This window comes from Trichechus manatus, unplaced genomic scaffold (genome assembly GCF_000243295.1).
Source record: "Trichechus manatus latirostris isolate Lorelei unplaced genomic scaffold, TriManLat1.0 scaffold00064, whole genome shotgun sequence".
NCBI classification, from domain to species: domain Eukaryota; kingdom Metazoa; phylum Chordata; class Mammalia; order Sirenia; family Trichechidae; genus Trichechus; species Trichechus manatus.
This window is the reverse complement of record NW_004444000.1, coordinates 14,616,616-14,638,732: the sequence shown is the minus strand read 5'-3', so window position 1 is coordinate 14,638,732 and position 22,117 is coordinate 14,616,616. Positions and strand designations below refer to the sequence as shown.

The 22,117-nt window shown below is 43.7% G+C and overlaps 1 protein-coding gene across 4 annotated transcripts in view; it reads right to left on the bottom strand.

Annotated features, from left to right (window-relative positions):
- Positions 1 to 6,119: 6,119 nt before the first annotated feature.
- MSANTD2 (Myb/SANT DNA binding domain containing 2) overlaps positions 6,120 to 22,117 on the bottom strand; it is a 31,585-nt gene continuing 15,587 nt past the window's right edge. The window contains exons 1-4 of one of the 4 annotated variants that reach the window (XM_023734091.1): positions 15,917 to 15,922; positions 12,634 to 12,733; positions 11,079 to 11,139; positions 6,120 to 7,655 (exon numbers count right to left, since the gene is read on the bottom strand). In XM_023734091.1, coding sequence (XP_023589859.1) covers positions 6,803 to 7,655; positions 11,079 to 11,139; positions 12,634 to 12,709 — 990 coding nt within the window. In that variant the 5' untranslated portion in view covers positions 12,710 to 12,733; positions 15,917 to 15,922 and the 3' untranslated portion in view covers positions 6,120 to 6,802. Of the gene's footprint in view, positions 7,656 to 11,078; positions 11,140 to 12,633; positions 12,890 to 15,916; positions 15,923 to 22,117 lie in introns of those variants that run through there. The other 3 variants (XM_004379362.3, XM_004379363.3, XM_023734092.1) reach the window with 3 other exon arrangements.

Sequence of the window (22,117 nt, the reverse complement as noted above, 5' to 3'; positions counted from 1 at the left end):
CGGTGGGGGGCCGGGCAGGAAGCGGTGGGGGGCCGGGCGAGCCGGTGGGGGGCCGGGCAGGAGGCAGTGGGGGCCTGGACGAAGCGGTGGGGGTCTGGACGAGGCGGTGGGGGGCCGGGCAGGAGGCACCTGCTGCCCGCCTCCGCCCACCATCGCCCGCACCCGGAGGCCGCACGTGAACTCGGCGCCGTGGGGTTGACGCGTGGCCGCTCCACCCGCCCCCGGGGAAGAGGCGCTGTTTGCGAGCTTTCTGCACCCGTTCTGGCCCGTGAATTCCAACTCACAGCGACCCTATAGGACAGAGTAGCGCTGCCCCACAGGGTTTCATAGCGACCCTATGGGACAGAGTAGCGCTGCCCCACAGGGTTTCATAGCGACCCTATAGGACAGGGTAGAACTGCCCCACAGGGTTTCCAAGGCCGTAATCTTTACGGAAGCCGACTGCCACATCTTTCTCCCACAAAGCGGCTGGTGGGTTCGAACCGCCGACCTCTTGGTTAGCAGCCCTGGGCTAACTACTGTGGCGGGAGGGCTTCTCAGAATTCTCTGCAGAACCCCTAAAACCCAGGCCCGAGGACTACCCTGGTCTTTGTGCCTCCTACCACAAGCAGGGCAAAGAATGGCCCCAGGAGCTGAGCAGGAAACTGAGGGAACAATCCTGTGCCCAGCTCCTCCCCTCAGAAAAGGGTGGCTTTCAGGCCTTAGGCCGATTGGGGAGAGGGGGCGGCAGCGGGGGAGGGCGGGCAGGACACAGTTCCTCCATTTCTTCCTTATCCCCAGTATCTTCGCTGCCTCCCATCCCTGCAGTGAACGGCTCAGGCCTGCCCTGATCCTTTAATTCCCGGGATGAGATTTTGTTCGCGAAGAATTTAATTTAACCGCCCCCTCCCCTGCCATTCTATCAAGTCACCTTTGCGCCCTCTGGCGGCCGCCGCTCGCGTACAGAACTGCACGCACCTGTTCTTTTTTTTTTATAAAAGATGCTGCAAACACCCGGGCATAGCTCAACCACCGAGCACAGGTCACCGAGGGCAGCAAGCTTAACAGCGAATTCCTGACGCTCCCCGCCGTGGCTGGCAGCGTCAACTAGGAACAAAAGCAGCCAGGGTTTCTGGATTCCATTTAGTCTGCACCGTTCTGCTCTCAGTGCCTTTGTGTCTGCACTGCCCCGTAGCCCCTCTCAGCTGCCTCTTCTGGTGTCAATCGCCTGGAGCCTCTTCAAATACCTGACACGCAGTAGCTGTGAGCAATGCCTCTGCAAATACTAGACTGCTCCCTGCAGCCCCTGGAATCGAATACTTGGTAGCTCAGCAGCAGCAAAGGCATCAACAGTAGATAACTGTCAGGCCTACAGACTTGGAATTCTCAAGTAGACTGGGAGAGGGGCAGGGGGTGGTTGGTTTTGTTTTTTCTGTCACGTTCAAGTTTTCCTTAGCTTTAGTCTATATTGCAAACCAACCGCTTGGAAACACCCCTCCTTTGTTTGCAGACTAGTTACGTCACCCCAAATAAGTAACTCCTTCCAAGGACGGCAGCACACTATTCTGGCTGTAACCAAGAACGCCAAGGCATCCAACTACAGCGTGTGCTATCCCTATCGAGTGCTCCTGCTGCCAACTTCTCCTTCAGAACTCAAACACTCGGAAACGTCAGAAATAAAGCTGTGACCAAAGGTGTGCAGGCACTGTCTTCATGCAACAATGAGGCAGTCCCTTCAAGACACTTCAATTGCCCCCACCCCATCCAAGAGTTCTCCTCACTCTCCCCCATTCCAACCACTTCTTTCTTCTGACCCTGAGGCAGTCAAGTGGTAGAAATTAGCAAAGCGCCTCCATTACTTTCCGAGAATTTTTGCCAAGATGCATTTTAGTGTGGGCATTGGTCTCTAACCTTCTGTAAAATGAGGATGTGGGCAGATGATCTGTGAGTGGTCAGGGCACTGCTCTCTAACCTTCTGTAAAATGAGGATGTGGGCAGATGATCTGTGAGTGGTCAGGGCACTGCTCTCTAACCTTCTGTAAAATGAGGATGTGGGCAGATGATCTGTGAGTGATCAGGGCACTGCTCACACAAACGTGCTGGGTACAGAGCTAAGTTCATAGTTTCCTGTTAGACACTTACAGGTCATAGCATCTTTTTCCAAATCACGCCTCATCTTATATCTCTAAAGGTTTTTCTAATACTGATTCTTTTGTTTGAATATAGTCTCTACATTACCCTTGAATCCATTATAAGGCTTCATTAAGGTTTAAACAGTCCCAGTCTTTGTTTTTAACCAGTGATCATATAGTTAGCTGACAACCTGCTGCCTTCTTTTCTAGATTGTTCTGGAAAAAGACTGGATAAATTCAGTCTTAATAAGCTATGTTCTTTGCGGGCTTCCATTTCCCAATGCTCAGCTTTGTCCTCTTGGCCCCACCCCTCCTCAGCAGACTCCAAGTCAAATGGGAAAAGCACAGACTGGATCCAGCGTTTGCTCTCCTCTCCATGCACTCAGTGCTATAGGGATGCCCTCCCTCAGTGTCATGGATTGAACTGTGTCCCCCAAAGTATCTGTCGACTTGGCTGGGTCATGATTCCCAGTATTGTAGGATTGTGTAATGTGATGTGATTTCCTTATGTGTTGTAAACTCTATCACTATGATGAGGTTATATATGATCTCAAGTGTTGTAAATTTATCACTGTGATGAGGTTGTACCGATGAGGTTTACAAGATTAGATAGTATCTTAAGCCAATCTCTCTTGAGATATAAAAGAGAGAAGCGAGCAGAAAGACATGGGGACCTCATACCACCAAGAAAGCAGTGCCAGGAGCAAAGCACATCCTATGGACCTAAGGTTCCTGCACTGAGATGCTCCCAGACCAAGGGAAGACTGATGCATCACAAGGACCTTCCAGACCAAGGGAAGACTGAAGACACAGACCTTCCTCCAGAGCCAACAGTCTACTGGACTGAGAATAAACTTCTCTCTGTTAAAGCCATCCACTTGTGGTATTTGTTATAGCAGCACCAGATGACTAAGACAGAATTTGGTACTAAGAGTGGGGTGCTGCTCTAACAGATACCTAAAACGTGGAAGTGGTTTTGAAACTGTGAATGGACAGAGGTGCGGCAGGGGACCAGCAGCAGCAGAGAACCTGCAGTGGCAGAGAAGGGGCAGTGGCAGAGAACCAGCAGCAGCAGAACCAGGAGACCAGAGCGAGACGGCGCTGGAGCTGTCCCACGGAGCCAGAGAGCTGAGCGCCTGTGCGCGGGAGGCTTCCTGGTGGACTGGGGTGCCTCTAGGCACTTAGCAGTGGAGTGAGGCTTGCCAACCCATGGAGCAAGGGAGCTAAGTGCCTGCGCGCAGGAGGCTTCCTGGCGGAATGGGGTGCCTCTGGGTACTTATCGGTGGAGCTAGGCTTGCCGACCCATGGAGCAAGAGAGCTGGGTGCCTGTGTGCAGAAGGCTTCCTGGCGGAGTGGGGTGCCTCTAGGCACTTACCAGTGGAGCTAGGCTTGCTGACCCACAGAGCGAGGGAGCTAAGTGCCTGCGCCAAGGAGGCTTCCTGGCAGAGTGGGGTGCCTCCGGGCACTTGGTGGAGCTAGGCTTGCTGACCCACAGAGCGAGGGAGCTGAGTACCTGTGTGCAGGAGGCTTCCTGGGGGAGTGGGGTGCTTCCAGGCACTTACTGGTGAAGCTACCCAGCTTTGGAACACTTGCCCCAGCAGGGCAGATGCAGGCGTGAGGCCTGAGGGCCGAGAGGCCACAGGAAACAGAAGCTGAAGAGACAAGGAACACAAAAAGCCAAGCTGCCTCAGGCTCAAAAGGTATGGCCATGACCTCAGGGGTTTCAAAGGGTGGAGCCATGGCCTTTGGTGCTTCTAAGGGTGGAGCTGTCACTCTGATGGACTAGGAGAATTGTGCGCCTAAAGCCAAGGGAGCAGAGCTGCCATCCCGGTCCCAGTGGGCCTGGAAGGCGGAGCTGAAGCCCAGGGCCGAGAGGCCTCCACTCAGAATCCAGAGACTGTGGCCAATACCTAGAGTGTGGAGGGCAGGGCTATTGTGTAAATTGTCTCAGAGAACAGAAGATTATTTTCAAAGCCTTGAGGGCTAATGTAATGTGTTCTGCTGACTTGCTTTGTGCCTGTTATCCCTTCTTTCCCTCCAGTTCCTCCCATTTGTAATGGAAATGTCTAGCGTGTGTCTGTTCTGCCATTGTACCTTTGGAAGCAGATAACTTGTATTCTAGATTTCACAGATGAAGAGGAATTTTTGGATTTTGGACTTGGAGTTAAGACTTTTGCTGTGATATGATGAGATAAGTATATTTTGTGTGTTGTTGCAAAGACATGAATTTTGAGGGGCCAAAGGTGGAGTGTCATGGATTGAATTGTGTCCCCCAAAAATTCTGTCAACTTGGCTGGGTCATGATTCCCAGTGTTGTATGATTGTGTAATCTGATGTGATTTCCTTGTGTGTTGTAAACTCTATCACTATGATGAGGTTATATGCGATCTCCTTATGTGTTGTAAATTCTATCACTGTGATGAGGTTATACCAATGAGGTTTACAAGATTAGATAGTATCTTAAGCCAATCTCTTGAGATATAAGAGAAAGAAGCGAGCAGAGACACATGGGAACCTCATACCACCAAGAAAGCAGTGCTGGGAGCACAGCGCGTCCTTTGGACCTGAGGTTCCGGCGCTGAGATGCTCCCAGACCAAGGGAAGACTGATGCATCACAAGGACATTCCAGACCAAGGGAAGACTGATGACAGAGACCTTCCTCCAGAGCTGACAGCCTACTGGACAGAGAGAATAAACCTCTCTTTGTTAAAGCCATCCGTTTGTGGTATTTCTGTTATAGCAGCACCAGATGACTAAGACACTCAGTAATGTGAGGAAGGTATTTTATGAAATGTTCCTAAAATGCTCTGTCCCAGCTAAGCAACTAACAGCAATGGGAAGTGGGATGGAGAAAAAAAATGCATGGAGCATAATGCTGGCTTTAGGGTTGGTCAGGGGCAAAATACTCCTGATGACAGTGCTCTTTTGCCTACAGCACTGAGTACTATGAGATTCTCGCTACAGGAAGGCTGATGGAGCCCCAGCCTGCAGGCCCATAATTCCAAGTTCCAATGAAGAGCAAAGTCTTGAGACTTTCCTAACGTCCATGCCTACAGACTGTCCAGGGAGAAGAGGTGCTACACCCAGACACCCTCAGTAGTAGTTTCCCTGAACCAGTACCCACTTCTAGCAGCTCGTTTCAGAAAACGGCCAACTCCATAAACCCAGGCTCCAATGACATAGATGAAAGTAACCCCACTGAGTATAAGCTCTGTAACCATTAGAAAAATAAACAAGCATCAACCAACCAAGAGGCACCAGAAGGAGAAAATCACGGATTTGAGACCATTCAGGTTGTAGGAAAGAAGAGAACACCTTCTGTCACATGCAACTTCACCGTCAAGAGCACACAAAAGCGGGGAGAACTGGAGCTCTTACCTGGATTTGCAGCCCAATTAAAATACAGCACCCGAGCAATGCCGGGGAATCACCAAAGACACAAACCAATCTAACGAAGTCCCACCACGAGACCAAAGTGATCCCTGATTATCCTACTAGTGAGTAAACTGTTCTTAGTCAAGAGTACTAACCTCTTAGTGTAGTGCTAGCTGACCCATGAGAAACCTCTGGAAAGATCTGAACATGATGTTTCTCTTCCTAAAGTGCTGGTGGTACCGTCCGATTTCCTATCCTGTGGGTCACTTTAAAAAGGAGTCGTGTTCCCACGGCTTCCTCTCTCACTCGCCCACTTGAACTCTTTGAGAGAGGTGCCCTGGTCGTTGAGTGCAAAGATGCAGAATGACGGTCTTCTACAAATTCATGTCCTTAAGGTCAGAAGGAATATCCTAGTCATTTTGAAAACAGAACATACACAATGAGAGGTCCAATGACTTTGGTACTCTGACAAGAAACGACGACACTGGTCAGTGGGGAACAGAGCGTGCAAGGAGGTGACAGCGCACCGCTCTGTCTGCGCTGTTCATCCTCAGCCATGAAGTCAGAGCACAGTCCCCACTGTGCTGGTGAGACCACACTCCGCTACAAAAAGCTCAATTAGTTCGCCAAGAGGCCAGCAATTACTTTAATCTTTTTTTTTTAAAAAAAAAAAAAAAAAGTTTAAATGGCAACACAACCATAAAGTTGGTACATCACAGAAACGAAAGTCTTTGCAGGCAACACTGATTGGAAATAGCAAAACACTTGGTTGGTGAAAAAAATGTAACTAAATTATATACAGTAGTAGCTAAGGGTGATATTGAAAAACAGTCTTATTTAATGTGACTCAAGATTTACCTTGCCATTATCTATTGCTTATTTATTCAGGGTTGTAAATAACACTTATATAGAGACATAGATGTGTAAAAATGAAACATTGTGAAAAAAATACAATTCTTCAATTTCATATGAAACTCAAAGTATAAGTTTTGTCCAATATGGAATGTACCTACATTTGCTCATATTAGGGCTCTAAAATCCATTTAAAAATTGTCTTTGTTTTTAAAAAAGAAACAGCTGTCCCACCATGCAAGTTCGCTGTTATATCTTGCTTGCTCAAAATGAGCGTTTTCAGGTGAGGTCTGTTTTTTCTTCCCAAAGTTTACTATGATTTCTTAGTTGTACTGGCCCAACTGTGGAAAGCCAGTTTCCATGAAGAGTCTGATGGCAGCATCTGGATGAGGGACAGTCTGGGTAATGGGAAATGAGCAGGGAAGAGAGAGGTAAGAGCCCAAATCCTTATGAAGGATGACACTCAGTTGTTAAATTTTAAGGGGTATCCGATGGCTTTTTCCAGGCACTCAACTAAAGAGCCCGCAGAAAGAAAATCCCTCTCTACTTCTACGAATTTGATATAGATGGATTTGGGGGAAACTCCGGGATCCACAATACAGTTCTGAGACAAAAACCCATTAATACCAACCCAATCTTTGCTGAAGGTTTTGGTATTTGCTTGAAAATGTAAAAATAAACATTGCTGCAGAGTCCTGACCTCAGCAATCCCGAGGTAGCAATAGATAATTCGGGCGGGCTCCATTTCCACCTGCAATGAAGCTTGTGACGACAGGGTTTCCAGGTCAACCCGGCCCTCCTTTCCTGGGTCCAAGGAACGCTGCTCCATGTGGGGTGACAGGGGCCTCTCAATACATTCTTCATAGCCAATGGCATAAAGGCCCGGGCTTTTAGGAATGCCTCCTGGCAATAAATACTGAACCACGTTCCCACCAGTTGGTTTGGAGTGGGCGATGGGGATCCAGTCAATCTCCATGTGCAGCTCCAGGCACCTCGCCTCGCTAATAGTGATCTCTAGAAATTTGTAGTAAACATTTTTCCAGTTCATTTTCTGCACTCGGGTCATAATGATCCGTCCCTCAGGCTTTTCCGAGTTGAAGTACTCCCGCAGCCGCTTGCCAAGGGGCACCTGGGAGCTGATCTCAGCATAATGGTAACGGATATCCTCTTTCCAACGCGTGTTATAACCAATTCCAAAAATGGCCAGTTTATTAGAAAGATGAAGCCTTGAAAAGTCTGTCCAGCTCTGAAACAGTTCCCATTTCAATTGAACCGACTCCAAAATCTGTACAATATTCTGCATGATATCTCTCTTCCTAAAAAGAGAAATAAAAATCAAATTCCTCAGGTGTCTGGATCAGCACTGTCTGCAATAACAGAAACGTCCTCCATCTGCGCTGTCTAATACTGCAGCCACCAGCACTTAAACAGTGGCAAGTGAGGTCTTACATTTTATATTTGACTGAATTTAAAATTACATTTCAATGGCCACATGTGACTAGTGGGGACTGTATAGGACAATGCAGGTCTAGATAATCACGGTACTCAAACAGGAGAGACACCACCCCTAGGAAATAGCAATGACAGACTGCTTTCCATGACCGCTGAAGTCTGTATCAAACTCAGTGACTGAGGGATTGCAGACATCTAAGGATCATAAATATTGTTAAGTGGCTATTGTAACGCATATTAATGATACCCTTTAGACCTGACTACCATAAGAAGGCAAAGGATACTGTGTTTAGAAAAGCATCCAAAAAAACCAAAACCAAACCCACTGCCATCAAGGCGATTCTGACTCATAGCGACCCAACAGGACAGAGCAGAACTGCCCCACAGAGTTTCCAAGGAGCAGCTGGTGGATTTGAACAGCAGACCTGTGGGTTAGCAGCTGCGCTATTAACCACTTTGCCACTGTCACTTAAAATAATTAACAGATTAATTTCTAACGTGGAAACTCTGATAGTTCAATACAGTTTGGCCCATACTTACTTCCTGCAGGAAAACATACGATTATAACTAATGACTTAACGGACAAACAAAATACTTTCTTAAATTTGGTTGAAATTCATGACTACTCCCAAATTTAAAAGCACTGTTAGTTTAGCACAGACTTCAGATCTAAGCTGCCAGAAGGGAAAAGTCCACATTAGGGTTAGGGCTTACAGGAGAAGGACTGAAGATAATGAGCTGGACTCTCGTAGACAACCCTTTATAAAGGGAAGTGAAAGTATAGACATTACTACTTCAGTTTTGACTTGTAGAGTTAAGGGAGTAAGAAGATGCAGGGAAATTCTTATTTCACATGCTGTTTAACTCAGAATTTGTAATGGACACCTCATGATGATTGGTCAAGGAAGGTATATAACTACAAGTTTTTTCCTCAGTTATGGCAAAACTTTTATATTGCAAGATTACAGCTTGCTAAATATTACCTTAGCAACACACTATTACACTCTACATCAACGGTAGGTTTAACCTACAAAAATATTCAGCTATCACACTCATGTACAATCAAACACAAGCAAGAAAGGAGGGGGCACATGCTGGCTCTAACAGCTTCTGGAAGGAGGCCTGGGAAGGAGACAGATCCTGAGACTCTCCTTTAAAATTCTCTGCCCTCCTAGGAGAAGAGTTTTTGGGACATTCTGAGGAGTCTTCACACAGCCCTTCTTAATCCATCCCCTTACGCTACTTCACTTTCCATCTGTGGGGCCACAGACTGCCCTGGACTGACCCTCCACCCTTAAGCGTCTCTTAAGAGCTTCTCAAGCATCAGAGTGGCCATCGAGATGAAATCACCACATAACTAGGGAATTATTCATCTTCTCGGGGGACACAGGGGCCCTTGGTGATGACCACGTTTGCAATGTTTGGACTGTGGTGCTTGTGAGGCTAAAAATACAGGACCAAGTTTCTGCAGGGGTAAATATTTTAAAGAAAATCTACTTTCCATCACCACCACTTTTGAAATGTGTTTTATGGATCTCAAGGAGGACTGGGCTAAGGAGCTGGGATGGAGGGCAGAGATTTCTGTCTGCTTTGCTCACTGCGGTATTCCAGCGCTTGACACACAGCAGACACCTGATCAGTATCTGTGGACTAAATGGGTGACTGTTCTTCGTGGATGAAGGACAGTGTGTGTTACTACTGGTCATGTCAGCGAGTTCAGGTTAAACCCACCTACGCCTACCAAGAAAAATAACCCAGTTGCCCAAATGAAGTTATCTGATTCAGCACTGGCACGCCCTAATCATGTTAATGCTATATTCAGACACTGCAAGGAAAGTTGTGAAGAAACTCTTGCCCTGGAAAATAAATAGCCTGACAGGAACCACGTGAGCCGCACAGGTTGGAGATTTCAGGAGAGCCCATCAGTGTCCCGTGCTGCTGATCTGATCTCGGCCTGAAACTCCCTGGGCTCAAGATTCCCATCAGCCAGAAAGCACAATGAGAACCAGACCGTTATTTACACAGTTCCTGAGATGTGTTTGTTGTAGTTCCTGATTTCTGAAGTTCCAACTACGGGACAAGTTCAGGTGGTTTGGGGGTGGTGGCACCAGTTCTGTGAAGTTTGAGTTCACCCCCAGTTCCATCAGCTGTAGGGCTTCCTGTGTAGGTCCTGATGGCTAAAGGGAGAAGCAGGACATTCTGGGAAACAGCCAGCGGCTTTTTGGGGAATAGATGTCTGGACATATGGACTTGTGATAACTCATTTTTTAATCATAAAGCTTTCCCTCCTCAGGGTCATAAACTCCTATCTTTTGAGGTGTGGGATAACGGTTACGATTTGGAGGAACACTCCTGATCCCTGAACTCTCCCCCCTCCCCAGGCATGGAATCAGCTGAGAGTGGGAATTCTTTGATTCCCAAGAGATACTCTGAAAAAGAAATGAGTGTCTGCAAAGGACGGCAATGGTGGTGGTTTTCTGCGTTGTACTGTTTGCTCTCCCAGGCTTTTTCATCCTGCCTCTCCCCCTTCACTTTTTCTCCAGGGTCTAGCACACATCAAGGTCACATGTGGAACGACCTAAGCAAGAACAAGTGGTGCTATTCATGCTCCCAGGTCACCAGGTGAAACGAAACGGTGTTCCTCAGTTTCCCCTAAATTTCTCAGCTATTATATTCTCGTCAACAATTAGATTTAATCAGGGACTTACTTAAAGCTATTAAAAAGAACTACAAATATAACATCACTGGTAATTCAGAACTGTGATGTTCTTACAAAAGGGATGATGCTAATCCCACGGGGGGGAAATGAGGAGACGCAGGCCAGTGGAGGCACCTGTCCTGGACTTATTTCTTAAGTCTGTCCTCCAGGAACTGCTTTCTTTTCCAAACTTATAAACAGGTCATCCAAGAGTTTACTTCTGGACTCCCGAACTGTACTATTACAGGGAGTGAAGTGTTCCTTTGGCTCCTATTGTCTCACCTGACCCCAGGTAAATTCAGGGCCTGTTTAAACATCTGGTGTCCACACTCACACACAGGCAAACCATACACACAGACTTATTTTCATGCAGCACATTTGTTTCTTGCTCTGTACCAAATCCTCAACATTTTAGATTAACCACCGCAAACGTAAGCTAACAAGCTGAGAAGGAATGGCTAGGCTTGCTGCCTCGGTGGTGTGGCGGGAATCACAGCACGTCTAACTAGAGCAGGGACTTTCTGAATCCTCCCAGCGGTCTTCAAACTTAGGCAAATACGCTTTGTGCAAAGGTGAAACGTCTACTTACTGTGCTTCCTCAGAAGACTCCTGTTTTATTTTTAATGTTCTCTTTGGAACAGGTATTTCATCTGAAAAGCAAAGTTTTTGAAACGAATTATATTTACCTACGTAGTGGCATACATTTATATAGATAAGAAGCTATGTTTACAGTTCATTCCATATTTTCCAAAGCCTGACCTTAATTCTAAGTGTGCCTGTCTAACACCAGACTTATAAATATAACTCTTATATAATGAGATACATACATTCATATGCAAGATCAGAAACCAGCTCTACATGTATAAAATTCTTCAAGGTCACCACTGGATTTCCAGCAAGGAGCTTAAAGCTTAATTTCACTGCAAACATGATTTTAAAATAACAACAATGAAAATAATTCTGTTCAATTTAGATTTTCTATGTAGGTTTCACGGAGCAATTATTCCTCCAACATCAGGATCAACATAGTCTGCAGCCATATATTACATTATTTTTTTCAAAGGCTTGGGTGACCTAAATCTCTAGGGCAAAATCAGAGTTATGGGAAACCCAGGTAATTTAGACCTTATTATGTTCTGAAATTAAAAGTAGTGATCAATTAGCATCTGCCCTTTTTATTCTACAGTCTTACATCATGCTAGTCTTAAAGTTTTATAGTCTATTTCTCTCTCTCCCAATATTTGGGATATATTTTAAAACGGTATTTCTAAATATATTAGCATCTAATCCTTTGTCTCTTGAATTGGCATTTCTCTACTATCAGAAATGCTGTCAAACAGTACCCGTGGACTTTTATCTTCAGCTAGGGAGGCACATTATCATTGCCAATTCTCTCTATATGTCCTGGGTTGCCTCACTTAAATACGTGAGCGCTCACCACACAACTCGCTGCTCATGGGCAGTGCCTGCAGCAGACAACTGATTAGCACTTCCAAGTTATAAAAACCAAAACTGGAGCATTTACCACAAAAAGAAACAAACAAAAAAACCTACACACACCCTCTTAATTGGGCAAAAAAAAAGTTTCGATTTGATGGCCAGGAGATTTATTTTTCATTTTTAATGCCTATGACTGTGTATAAATCACTCCAGCTACTGTTGGGATGGGATCACTCACGGGAGAAGTTTGAGGAAGTGTGATCACTGACATAGTTCAAATATCAGCACTTTTTAAGATAAACTGAGGCTTCCCCTCATTTTTTGTTCAGAATGAAGTCTGGTAGGGGACCTTTTCCAAATCACAAACAGAAAAGAAATAGTATTTGGGATAAAGGGAGGAAAAGATACAGTTACATCTATAAGCAGCTGGGCCAAGAGTCAATACTGTCCTCAGTCATCTCAGAACTGCGTGGGATTCCACCTGTCACGAGCCTCCTTGTGCAGCTCAGATTAGGAATCTTGCTGGTACCCGAATCACCAAACCATCAACGCCAAGCACCAGCTGGCAGTTCAGGGCCAAACCAAGGACGCCCATGTGTTACGTGGCTGCTACAGCGTTGTGCTGACGGTGGGAACACTCGCAGAAGAGAAGTACCGGGGTACACGTATGCAGACAGAAGTATGATACACGTTGGCTTCCTTACCCAATTCCTGATCAGTTGGATAGCCATGGAGATCCTGACTGTGGTTTCCCCAGTCTTCCTGTGGATACTCCTCCATAGTGCTGCCATCTGACTCCAGCTCCTGGTACAAGCCACTACTGTTAATAAGTACAGGCTGGCAGGGCTGAGCATCCCATCCTCCCTGACCAAACACCTGTTCCAACTGTTCAAATGTGTAACTGCTCTTTCTTTTCCCAACACCATGTTCTTTCACCCGACTGTAACACCTGCGAAGGGTCTAAGACACAAAGTCTTTTGTTATTCCTTTAAAGCTGTACTTCCTCTTCCAGGTATGGACCACAGATATTAATTACTATTAGACAGACACAGACAGACAAACATAGACACATTGTTACAGGAATGCTGAATTTCAAATTCATTATTATATTAGGAAAAAAAAATACTAATTTAGCATTTACTCAAACATGTTATAATTCAAACAATTATTTTGCAGTTAATTATCCATTAAACAACAAGAAACATTACAACATCATTGCATGTAACCCATACACATATTTTTATACCCCCACCCCCATTTAAAAAGAATAAGGGGGGAAAAAAACAAGAAATACCAGCCAGCCAATAGGATGCACACCTGCCACAGAAGAGAGTTGCTGTTGTGCCCAGAATTTGGAAAAAGTGAGGGAAGTGAGGACAGAAAGAAGGATTGCCCAAAGCAAGAACATAACCTTCCTTACTCTTAAGAAGGAACACAGGACAAAAACAATCGCCTAAACTAACCAGCTAGAAAAACATTTTACTCACGTAGTCCGTATGCCTTACTAACTCGGTCTGTCTTTGGGGAAGCTGCTAACATTTGAAACAGAGATCACATCAATAATGCTACAAATTCCTAGTCTTTCAGATATCAAGAAAGAGTACACTAACACCCATGTCTACAAATTAACCAATAACCTACCAACTCAAACTGCCAGCCGCACAAACCAACACATGAGGCCGCTAGTTTCTTCTTTGGGGAGGGAGGCAGTGGGGGACGAGGATGATACTTCACTTCTTCTACTTCTGCATGGCACACAGCAATATCTCCATGCAAGTTCACAGATACGACCTGGATAATTTTATTACCTGGTACAACTCTTCAGTTCTCTTCATGGTCTTTATTTCTAACACGTGGTTCTGATTTTAGTCCAGTTTCCTGAGTTTAATGATATTTCAGAAGATCAACCAAGGTCTTAGTCCCAGCTTCACCCACAAGTGTCTTCTAATCCCCCTTCCTCTTTACTGGGCTTCATTCTGAGAACTTTCTTGTGAAACAAGACCCCTTTTCCAAGTACTTTCTTACTCAACTGTGTAAAGCCAGTTCACTTCAGGCTTAATTGACAGGCATTAGCCAGACTGTAAATTTCTCTTAAATGAGAAGTTACCTTCCATGATCCAATACATCTCCTATTCCAGCCAAAAGAAAACTACTCTCAATAATCTTTCTTAAACCTTTCTTAAACAAGAACCTCTGTCAAATACTTTGCAAATCTCTCCTTTGAGGCCAGAAATCCAGGTGAACAAAAGAAACAATCAAGTGTGCCGCATATGATGGTCCTCGTCAGACACACACGGAGCGCCGATAAGCGCCGCCAGCCTTCCCTGCACAAACACTGCTTCCTTCCCCCTTTCTCCAGCTCTCCCCTGGTGCCTCAAGCAAGGCTGTAAAGAACTGAGGTTTCTAATAATATACTTTTAAAAAACGTTCCTTCTTTCTCTTTGTAAAGGACAGCAACAGCTACATAACACAAAGCTTTCTGGAACAAACTGAAATATGAACTTGGGAAAAGTATGTCATGGGCAGACTTTGCAATGGAAGGAGACACTGCAGCAGATCTCCCTTGCCTGTCCACATGCTCCCTTCTCATGGAAGGAGACACTGCAGCAGATCTCCCTTGCCTGTCCACGTACTCCCTTCTCATGGAAGGAGACAATGCAGCAGATCTCCCTTGCCTGTCCACGTCCTCCCTTCTCATGGAAGGAGACACTGCAGCAGATCTCACTTGCCTGTCCACGTCCTCCCTTCTCATGGAAGGAGACACTGCAGCAGATCTCCCTTGCCTGTCCACGTACTCCCTTTTCATGGAAGGAGACACTGCAGCAGATCTCCCTTGCCTGTCCACATACTCCCTTTTCCCAGGGCCCTCTACCTGTCTTGTGGGGACTGGAACCTGAGTTGCAAACATCTCCTGCCAATTTATTTTTGTCTCACAATGTCTAGTTTCTGCCTGTGAGAACACCCCAACCACTCTTTCCAGCTCCTCCAAGGACTGTAGACAGAGCCCCAAGCATGCTCCTGTCACCCTTCCACGGCCATAAATGGTGATGGAAAGCCATCCGCTGCTCACCATTCACTGGCTGCCTAAACAGAAGCGTGCCACACACAACAGCCCAGCTGGCTCTGTCACTGAGTAATTTCAGATGTCAAGGAGGAACACTAACGTTCCTTTGAAGAAAGGTGCTTTAGGAAACACCACACTTAGCAGGAAGTTACACAGGCACACACAAAGCCACCAATCTGACAATATACATGGTGGGAAACCACAGAAAAGATTCTGAAACCACCAAACTGAGCTTAAAATTTCACTTGGCTTCTGCAACTGTGGCTAAGGAAACCAGCACTATCCAATGGTTGCAGACGTGGGGGAGGACTAGTCCAGTGACATACTCGATATTTCACTAAAAAAAGCTGATAGGGCTTTGCCATCTCTTACGTTTTAGTGTTCTTCTGTAATGACTTTTATATTATAATATGCTGATATGTGTGAGATCTGTCAGGTGCCTGAAGGAAAGATGTTTGGTAACTTCTAAATCCACATGATAGGAATTTGATGTAATGAAATAATGTTAAAAATATTTCCAAATTGATTTTAACTCTCTCAAGATATAAATACACACCAGAGGTACGTTCTGGGTTCAGTAAAGACCACAGATCCATGGAAAAACTGTTTAAATAGGTTACATCAACTACGATAGGGGGAAAAAGTTAGAACTCAAATATTAGCTTGACTGCTACTATAATAAACTCTGGGATCCAGTTAAACTTGAGGGAGTTCAGGAATGGATAAAAAGGACGTATGGAGACCTTCCAGTTCTCATCATCCATAATAAATCAGAAAAGGTTACACTTTCCACACTCTAAATGATTAACCAAAACATATAATTAAAAGATTATGTCAACAGATCTAAATAAGACAACTTAAAAACCTATTCTAAATCTGAGATTAACATAATGCTCCAGAATCTAGGAAGAACAAAGCCTTACCTCCCATTTGCAGACAGCCAGGCCAAACTCAGCAAGCACCTCAATTTGACTTTCTGGGAGAGCTATGTCCTATTCAACACAAAAATCTTACTTCTCTTCCCTCTCCCTCTACTTCACTCATCTTAGAAGTTTATAGTAACATAAGCTCTAAGTTTTAAAAAAAATTAAGAACTCAGAATGAGAAAGAATATGCTTAAAATTATTGAAGACTATTCTATCCAGAATTAGGAATACTACTACTTTCCTTATTGTTAGACATCTCCACAGTAAATCGGGATTATCTTATTTCTCCTTCCTAGGGAAGAGCTGTGAGGTGCACTACATCTCGACCAATGCCACAGGGAGACTCAGGAGGAGTCGGGAAAATCTGGAGAGAACAGTTAACGCGGACATAACCACCTCGTCAGGCGGTCAAATCGGAGGCGTTCGTGGGTGTTTCACTGGAAGGAAACTCCAGGTGAAGGCTCACGAAATTCACCACGCCAAGAAAGTAATGACTTCCAAGGAAAAGAACCCGAGGAAAGACTCGAAAGGTGTCCCATCACCAAAGCAGGGAGAAACAAGATGGCTGACAACCGACAACTTATAGGACAAAGTGAAAGTCTCGCCAAAGTGTAAGATTAGAGTGAAAGAGAATGAGGAGAATAAAAGAATGACATTCATTGTGGATGAATGTAGGGGGAGTCTTTGCGGGGGGCAGGGAAACAAAGGCAGGAGCTTTAGATTGGCAGGATTTGGGGTGTGACGGCAGCAATGCAGAGAGACCCAGGGTTACAGCACACGTAACAGTGAATACAGCGCACAATGCAGCTATCTTGCCAAAGTAAGTAAATCCAGTATTGGGTTGAATAAGCAGAGGAATCACATGTAAGCTATGAAGGTGGCTCTTCCTCTCTATTCAGCACCGGTGAGGCCACAGCTGGAGCACAGCATTCAGTTCTGGGCATCGAACCAGCTACAAGAGAGGGAAATTGTAGAGTTCAGAAAAGGGTAAATAAAATAATGAAAGGCTTGGAAAATAAGATCTCTAAGTAGGGTCAGTGGTTTCATCAAAGCCCTTCCTGGCATTATACAAGCTGCTTCTGGGGTGGAAACAAGGTTTCTTTCGCTCCTGTGTCCTCCGATCCCTCCTATGACTTTGAGGAAGTGAGGAGAATTGGATTCTTCCCGGGTACGGCAAGGTAGGAGCCAAACTAAATAAATCATAAGGGCATATGCCAGCCATTCTGCTCATGACTCAATAATTTTCTCAGAATTTGCCCCATTTCATACAATCAAAAAATAATCCCCGTGACAAAACCACTGTTCTGACAGAACTAAGGGTAAGTGGACCAGAGTATATACCAAGGAGGAATAGAAACAAGGCATAATAGCTATATAAACATGCTGTTTAGAACCCACTGGCATAATCAGTCTAAGATGTCACTTGGGAAAGTCAAACTGCAGGGAGGACAGCAGGAAACAATGTTATAAGAAAACAAAAGCAGTGAAACAGATTTTCAAACGCAGTTGTCAAACCGGCCATACTAGAAATGGATTACATAGTTCATCGTCACCCTCTGCCAACCACACATGATTTATTGGAGATTCCTTTTACCCAAATTATTAAATAAGAATACACTTATTTGCAAAGAAAGCCTTAAACATAACATCTTTGTACTCCACAGGAGACAGGGGAAATTATACTGGGAGTAAATCTGCAGTGACTGGTTTTCTCATAAAAGTGTTAAAAACAGTACCTCAGACTAGAGCAGCGTCTCTGCAAAACAGATCTTTCTTCTCCCTTTAAAGAAGGAGCTAACGTTACTGCTTTACTGTTAACTATGGTGACCGGTTGCTCTTAGTTAACTGAGGCACCAAAACAAAACAATACCTGGTTTGTTTTTGTATTTTAAGAAAGACTCAAAACTTCTTTAATTAGCTATGTTTTCTTACTGTGAGCACAAAGGTCAGAGAGAAAAAAAACTTTAAATAGTTGACATAGTAAATAAACAGCAAGAGGGGTGATAAGAATACAGCATAAACTACCACGCGTATCTCTTGACACGCAGCTGTAACGAACAGTCAGGAAGTCACTACAGCAAAATTCCCCGGGAACAGCAGAACTTTTATTTCCCATTTTCTCAGGTTTTCTGTACATTAATATCTGGCAAACTGCCTTGGTAATCACCTAAAATCCTTGAAAAAACAAAGAACCCAACAAAACAAAACAAAAAACCCCAGCAAACTAACTTTACGCTCTCCCCAGTTCTTAGTGCTTACAGCAAGTTTTGGCAAGTTAGTTATTATTTTTTTTCTTAAATCTTTTTTTTTTTTTTTTGGCTTTTCCTCTCCAGAGCACAGGTTCTTAACCTTTTTAGGTCATGGTCCCTTTTGACAGTCTGATGAAAACTACAGATTCCCTCTCCAGAAACATACGCACACACACAAACTTTTCCACAGAATTTCAAGGTGGGCGTGGACTTACTAGAAAGCCCATATAACCACCTCAGGTTAAAAGCTCTGCTTGCCTTATGTAATTAGTATTTTCTTCCATAAAGAACAGAGCATGTTGGTAAGCAGTCTGATACATTAGTCAGAAACCCTAAAACAAGACAAGACTTAATTAGTGCCTTAAGCTTTATCAGGAGCCTCAAGATTGGGACAACCAGTTTAAGGAGAACGTATCCGGTTTGCTCAGTATCCTGCTCATTCACATCAAACAGCATTAATATTTCCTTTAAGAGTTATACAGCCAAATTCCTGTTTCCTGAAGGAAACAATTTCTTTCAGTAAAGGCATACGAGGATTATCAGTTTACTTTTCACAAAAAATATTGTACTTTTCCCACCTGCTGGCAAGAAATCCTTTTCTGAAGTGGCAATTAAGCAATATTAAAAGATTCATTAGTTAGGTTGATTATTTTGTTCCAACTGTATCACGTAATTCTTGATCATTCATTATCTGATTGACTTATCACGTAGATGCTGGATAAATTACCTAAGGTAACATCTTAAAACAGGGAAATTCATATATCCAGAAACAAGATAGGAAATTAAAATCCTGACCACCTTTCTTCACAGTCACAATGACTAAGCTTGAATATCTTTCCTTTTGAACACTGCAAATATAAGTATTAATCCTGACTAAACGGGCTCAAAGGACTAGGTACACTATTTCAATCCTTAACCCAGTGGGATCAAAGTCTGACCTATCATTCCACTGCAACTTTTCACATTATAGTCATCAATGTCTTCTTCCTCAATCTCTGTCCTTCACTCATTTGACTTCCTCCAGCACTTGATACTATTCATCACCTATCCATGTGACTGGCCTGGCCAATTTCTAAAACTCTCTCTGTATTATGTTGGTCCACAAGGGGTACCCAAGATTCCAACTGCAAACCCAGGCTCCAGCTTCTAAACACTGTGGAAGGTCAGAATGCAAAAGAACTTTAGATCATCCAGTCCAACTGCCTCACTTAATCAATGAGGAACTGACGCCCAAAGACAAAGAAGTATTCCTTCAAAAGGGATTTGGCATATGGAAAGTACTCAACGCCACTCATAAAACTGTAATGTTTCCTACGAGAGCTATCCCACTAGATTGTAAACTCCATGCAGTAGGGATTCTGTCTGCCTTATCTGCCTGCTCCCCTAAGCCTAGAACAGTGCCTATCACATAAACATTATTCAATATATATTTACTAAATAAATGAATTGAAATAATTTTAAAGTAGTAAATCACTAGCAAAGGGGATAAACTTTTTCTTAGTGAACAAAACCGTGAAGTTCATTGTTTAACCACAATAAACCAAAAAAACCCAAACCCACTGCATTCAAGTCGATTCCGACTCATAGCAACCCTATAGGACAGAGGAGAACTACCCCATAGGGTTTCCAAGGCTGTAATGTTTACCAAAGCAGACCGCCACATCTTTCTCCCGTGGAGTGGCTGGTGGGTTCAAACCGCCAACCTTTAGGGTAGCAGTTGAATGCTTAACCATTGTGCCAACCCGGCTCCTATTAATCACAATAGTGGGTTAGATTTATAAAATCAATAAATTAAGGTATGTCAGGGCTACTAAAGCCTTTTGAAAAAAGCAGGAGCAGAAAAGGGTATAAAACATACAGCTATAATTAGCAGAGCAAATTAATTCCTTTGTGACAAATAAGGACTGAACACAGTGGGAAGGTTGTTTTGAAAATGTCCATCATTCTTGTTATATTTCCCTCTGGGTGGGGAAGGGCTACCTGCCAAAGGGAGTTCCACAGCCCTGTCCAAAATTTGTCATTTCCTATAGCTTACACACTAAATAAGTAAGCTATTCAAGAATGTGAGGTAGCTGTCATAGATAGAAAGGAAAAAAGACTCAGTTGCTTCCTGGATTTTAACAGGGTCAAACAGAAGAATGACCGCCACAAACAGAGATCTTACCTCTCAGGAGCCTCAGTCTCTGTGGGCAACCATGCCGGGTGGACTCCCAGCAGTTTGCAGTTCATTTGCATCTGGCTATCAATGACTCCCTCACTTTGCTTAAACTGTCTTCAGGAGGGAGAGATGCTTGCATAGAATATATAATTCAGGCAGTTGGGATTCTGAGTGAGTATCAACTCCTAAATTTTCTAAGTTCCTTCACGCTAGTAGCTGAGGGTGTTGCCCATTCGGATTATGAAGAAAAAACCCTCAAGGAGGACAATACTAATTGTCAAAAATCAACACTTTCTATTAATCGAGGACCTCAATTCATCTGACCATAAAGCTGTTAGCCCTACACTGCATTACTCCATATGGACTCACAATTGCCTCACATGAGGAGCAACACTCGACAAAGGCCCTGGCTAGTATGTATGTTCATGTTTAAGGGCTTCCTTGGGATACAAGAATCCTTCCAGACACGGAATCCTCTAGTGCTTCTCTATTCAGAACAAAATATGTTAAAAAAAAAAAAAAAAGTAGGGTACACTGAACCACTTAACTATTTCCGACAAAAGCAGCAACAGACAGCTAAGGTTATCAAAAGATAGCAAATAACACTATTCATCTAGAACTTCCTCCCCACCTGGAAGAAAAAAAATCAATTGCTGGTAAAGAACTGACTGGATTAGAGGCTGTTTTCATTCCACCTCCTACATCACTTCTGAAGTTGCTATGTCAGCATCTCTGTGGAATCTTTTTCTCCGTACAACACACCCTGGATAACACCTCAAAGTGGCACTCGAATGACATTAAGAACGTGATATCTAAAAATCACATTCAAGAGAATTATCCAAAATACTTCTAGCATAACAGGGGAGACCCACTCATCTTTAAAGACCTGCCATACGAACACTCTCCACTATGAACTCACTGTTCCACAATCAACCAAATCTAAACGTTACAACAAACACACAAAATTACCAAAAAACCTCACAAAGCTTTATCATTACAACATTGTGTTCCTTCCCAAAGGCAAATGAACCTTCCATTCATAAGGTCAATGTTTAAAGCGGAAACTGTTCAGATCACGTTTTTCCCCTCAAAGAGAGGCCACTTAATTCCTTTCACGTGTTGATCATGTGATTCTCTCAGTTAATCAGTTATTGTCTTACTAAAAACTACCATCTATCATGCAAAGATAACCTATAATATAGATTTTTCCCATGCATAAATTTTATGTGATTGTAAAAGAAAAGGAATAATCCTGACCTCCAGATAAAAGTCATTTAAAAATTAAGGTTATCAGAACTCCTCCATCAAGATATCTGGGTACAAACGTTAAGATTCAGGCAATTATGAAAAATGTAAAGATTGAACTACTCTAAAAAGTGTTTTTGCATTTACACTGCGGAAACTACAGGTCACAAATGTCTGAAAAGGACATACCCTCCTACAAATAGCCTTTTCATGAAAAACCTGAAAGTAAGTATTTTAAGCTTATTTTAAGCATCTGTCCTTGTGTAATGTGTACTTATTTAGGAAATTTTTGGAAATTCAGACAATCATAACACTTTTTGTAGTTAATTTTGTAGATTTTTTAAAAATATTTCATTCTTAGCTTTGTGAGAATTGTTAAAAAAAAATGGCCATATGAAAAGTCTCAGTATCTTCTACAGAAATCAAACATCGTCCATTGCATAGTTCAACGTCCTATGTCATGAAGGTAAAACCCTAACTACCATTTCCTGAGTACCCACTGTGTAATGAGATACCTTCCACAGAAATCAAACATCGTTCATTACG